This window comes from Phaethon lepturus, unplaced genomic scaffold, assembly GCF_000687285.1.
Source record: "Phaethon lepturus isolate BGI_N335 unplaced genomic scaffold, ASM68728v1 scaffold28142, whole genome shotgun sequence".
Taxonomy (NCBI): Eukaryota; Metazoa; Chordata; class Aves; order Phaethontiformes; family Phaethontidae; genus Phaethon; species Phaethon lepturus.
Window position 1 is genome coordinate 15,819 of NW_010523021.1, and position 4,002 is coordinate 19,820.

General features: G+C 59.1%; 1 protein-coding gene across 1 annotated transcript in view; it reads left to right on the top strand.

Moving 5' to 3' along the window:
- LOC104616859 (voltage-dependent R-type calcium channel subunit alpha-1E) overlaps window positions 1-3,960 on the top strand; it is a gene marked incomplete at its 3' end in the record, with an annotated part of 19,470 nt that extends 15,510 nt beyond the window's left edge. The window contains exons 16-19 of the mRNA XM_010282012.1: window positions 301-392; window positions 843-1,008; window positions 1,141-1,268; window positions 3,864-3,960. Coding sequence (XP_010280314.1) covers window positions 301-392; window positions 843-1,008; window positions 1,141-1,268; window positions 3,864-3,960 — 483 coding nt within the window. The remainder of the gene's footprint in view (window positions 1-300; window positions 393-842; window positions 1,009-1,140; window positions 1,269-3,863) is intronic.
- Between the last annotated feature and the right edge of the window lie 42 nt (window positions 3,961-4,002).

Here is a 4,002-nt window from a genome sequence, read left to right on the forward strand (position 1 = left end):
CCTTGCAGCCTTTGCCTCCCAGGCGGTTCCCTGCCGAGGAGAGGAGAGTTGTCTTCCCCGACGGCTGCTCGGCGCCGGCTCCTCGGCGTGCTGGCTGTGCGCCGGCATGCGTTCGCTGGCGTGCTTTTCCATGGGGGATTGCACAGAAAGGGTGGGTGTTGACTGCTCCGGTGGCCGGCTGCGCCGAGGGTGGTGGACCTGGGAGAGGATCCATCCCTGCGGTGAAGGTGAGCGTGCAGCCGCTTTGCTGGCCACCGAGCTCTTGCCTGAATAACTGAGCCCTTTTTCTCCCTCCCGTAGGTTTTCGGCAATATCAAACTAGATGAGGAAAGCCACATTAACCGGCACAACAACTTCCGCAGCTTCCTGGGGTCCCTCATGCTCCTCTTTAGGTAAGCAACCATAGAAAACTCCTGTGGCAGCGTTTTTGGGTGCAGGTGTGCCAGGAGCCGGGCTGGGCAGGTTCTCGCTGCAGGCTGTTTGTTTGGTGGAGGTCAGCTTTTGGTGCTAGAGAGCAGCTGGGCAACACATGGCCTCAGGAGCTCAGGAACCCCTTTTTTCCCCCCCACTCTGCCCCAAAAAGGATGTCTGTCTCCCAGCTCTTTGGACTAGCTGGCTGGGGGGAGCTGGCCCTGTGTGCCAAGGAGCTACATCCTGGCATGGCTGCACTTGCGTGGGTCCAGCTCGGTTGCTGCTGACCCAGTGCCTTGCTCCTCTGCACGCCAGAGACGTGCTTGATTTGGGTGGGGGGTTGCATTTGTGAAGCTTCTCCTGGGGGCATCCTGCTGCCGGCCCCATCCCGTGCCACCACGAACTGCTGAGCACAGCTGTGCTGGGTGCAGGAGTGCCACGGGAGAGGCATGGCAGGAGATCATGCTGTCCTGCCTGGAGGGCAAAGGCTGCGAGCCGGACACGACGGCGACGTCCGGGCAGAACGAGAACGAGCGCTGCGGCACCGACCTGGCCTATGTTTACTTTGTCTCCTTCATCTTCTTCTGCTCTTTTCTGGTGAGTTCCTCCTCCCTGAGAGCCCTGGGGGTCTCTCTCATCAGCCCCCCAACCTGTACCCCCACCATAGGGTCATCTCTGCTCCCTCTCCCCCTACTTTCCTTTCTCTCTGCCTTTTTCCCTCTCACTTAGATGCTCAACCTGTTCGTGGCGGTCATCATGGACAATTTCGAATACCTAACTCGGGATTCCTCCATCCTGGGACCTCACCATCTAGATGAGTTTGTCCGGATCTGGGCAGAGTATGACAGAGCAGCGTGGTATGTAGCCAGCTCCTTCTCTCCCGAGCAACCTCTCAGAGCTGGTTTTAAACAGGCGTCTCTGTGTTCTGCTGTTGGAAACGGGCTGAGATGCCTGGGACGGTCAGGGAAGGGCTGCTCTCGCTGGCGGTTCCTGCAATGCCTGGTGGCACAGGCATCTTGGGTGATGTTCACGGTTTGCCATGGTGTTTATCCTGAGTGCTGGAGGTTCCTGCTCTCTCTCTCCTTCCCAGACAGCAGGCAGGTCCTTCTTGGCCTCCTTCCCTGTCCCCATGCACCAGCTGGGTGCCTCTGCCCTGAGACCGGCTCCATCACCTGATCCCCAGCACCCACAGCTCCCCATCAGAGCAGGGCTGAGCGTGGCTTGTTCCCAGCCATGGGGAGATGCTGGGGGTCTGCGAGGCTCCTGCCAAGTCACCTACAGAAGACCCTGTTTGGAGCATGTTTGGGGAATTGTGTTCCTATGCTGGCCAGCCTGCTCACCCCTCCAGAGATGGGAGGACTTTGTTTCCTGCACTCATGCCTTTGCTGATGAGGATCAGAGTGAACAGGGCTCCCGTTTGCAGGCAGCAGCCCGTTCCTGGCAATGGAACGGGGTCACAGCAGCCAAAAAAACTGCTGCTGCTGCTGCAGAGGGGCTGCCCGCCGCCGCTCCTCCCGGGATGGTCTGGAGCCATGCCTAGGGCAGTGTGGAGAACCTTGGCAGCTCTGGGAGCATGTTTGCCCTCCACTCGTTCCCGTGAGGATGCCTTATGTGGCTCCTTCCTCCCTGCCCCAGCCCAAGGACAGCTTCTTTGGAGCCATGACCCACCACCACTGCGCCAGGGAGCGTGGGCGATCTTAGCTTGAGAGCCCTTGGCAGCCACACGTGCTCCCTTGGGAGGCTCCTCACCTCTACTGCTAATGTCCTGCCCCTCGAGAGACCAGCTCCAGCCAGGATATTTTTTTATGCCTAATATCATCAGCTCCTGGCATAGTTTCCTTCACCATTTCTGTCCAACCCCATGCAGCTCAGTGCTGGCCAGGTTCCTCCCTGCACGGCCTCCTCCAGCACTCTTGCTGCTGTGCAAGGTCCCTGTGGGCAGGTGGACCCGGTGGGTGATGGTGCCTCGTGCAAGGAGGGAGAGGCCAGTACGGGTGAGTAGATGTCCTGATGGACGACTAGGGAAGGGAAAGGAGGTGAGAGCAGTGAAACACCCAGCTGCTCGGTGTGGGGCTTCTCACCCGTGGCTTTTGGGAAGGATTTCTTCACACCAGGCATTTCATTCACTCTCGCCGCCCGTGTCGGTAGCCTGGGTCTCCAGGACAATCACTGAAAAAGCGCCTGAGCTATCCTATCGATGCCATGCACCCCTCTGATTTCTGAGCAAGCCATGCTTTTTCATCATGAAGTGCAGCCAGTGGTTAGGGGTCATGCACAGGGGCTGCTGACGCTGCGCCCGTGGGGGCAGCCCTGGCCCCCACTGCTGGGTGAGGAACGGGTGAGTACATCCAAAGGGGTCCCAGCACCTGAGTGGGGCAGCAGTTCTGCATCCTGACACCGGCACCATCACATGAAGGCCTTGCAGGGAGACTGCCCAACACCAGGGGGGTTCAGGGTGGGTTTTGCCCCGATGGTTGGAGAAACCAGAGGCAAAGGTGCTGGGTAGGACGGTAACACTGATCTTTGCCTCTGTGTGTGGTTTCCCTCCAAGCTTGTCTAAGGATGCCCAGGAGGCTGCAGCACACTGCACCTCAGCACTTCCACCCCACATGGTCCTGCTTCCCGAAGGGCTCTGCTCTGGAGCGAGGTGGAGAGCTCAGCACCCGATGGCCCCTGCACCCTCTCCTGCCAGCTCTCCACCTCGACGGCTTCGTTATTTCAGCCGGTGCAGGAGGCATACGGGTCGTATCCTGTGATGACTGCACCTGGGGCTGGGGAGATGTGCTTCTGTGGCCGAGAAGGGGTGTGTGTATGGGAGGGTTCGCTTCCAATAATGTGTACCTTTGGCAGAGCGTGGTCTGGTGGTCAGAGCACAGGACTGGACCGTGAGAGACCTAGGCGCTAGGTCCAGAGCCACCGGTCACCAGCTGGTCACATTATCTCTCCCCATCTCAGGTTCCTCAGATCTTGGAGATCCAAGTTGCTCAGTTGCCAAACTCCTTGGGACCTTGTGAGGACCAGAGAGTTGGTTGTGCAAGGGCAGCGTCTCTGGTGATGTGATGGGACACAACTCCATCAAAAGGGCTCGTGGTGGCTAGAACCCAACCAAGCTGCAGTCTCATCCCGCCTAAAATCCCAGCCCTCTCCCACCAGGGGTAGGCAGCCAGGGGCGTGATGAGGAAGAGTGATGGGTGGTGTTCACCACCAAAACTGTCCTTCTCCAGGGTCAAGATGGGTCAGTGTGAGGAGGTGTGAGCTGACTCACGGTGGAGAAGGCAGTAGCTGATGCTCACAGCTTTCCCCACTCTGGGTCTGACAGAGCCAGAAGGAGAAGAGCTGTGCACCCCCGGGGGTCTTGCCCCACAGAGGGCCCCAGCATCCCCCCGTTAAGCTCTCCATCCTCCCCTCCACCCTCTCAGTGTCCTATTAACCCACCTGTGCTTCCTTTGCAGCGGCAGGATCTCGTATAAGGATATGTACAAATTAGTACGGGTGATCTCGCCTCCTCTGGGCCTAGGAGAGAACTGCCCCTACAGGGTGGCGTGCAAGGTTTGCCTCCCAGTCCTCCGCCACAACCTGGCCACGGGACGC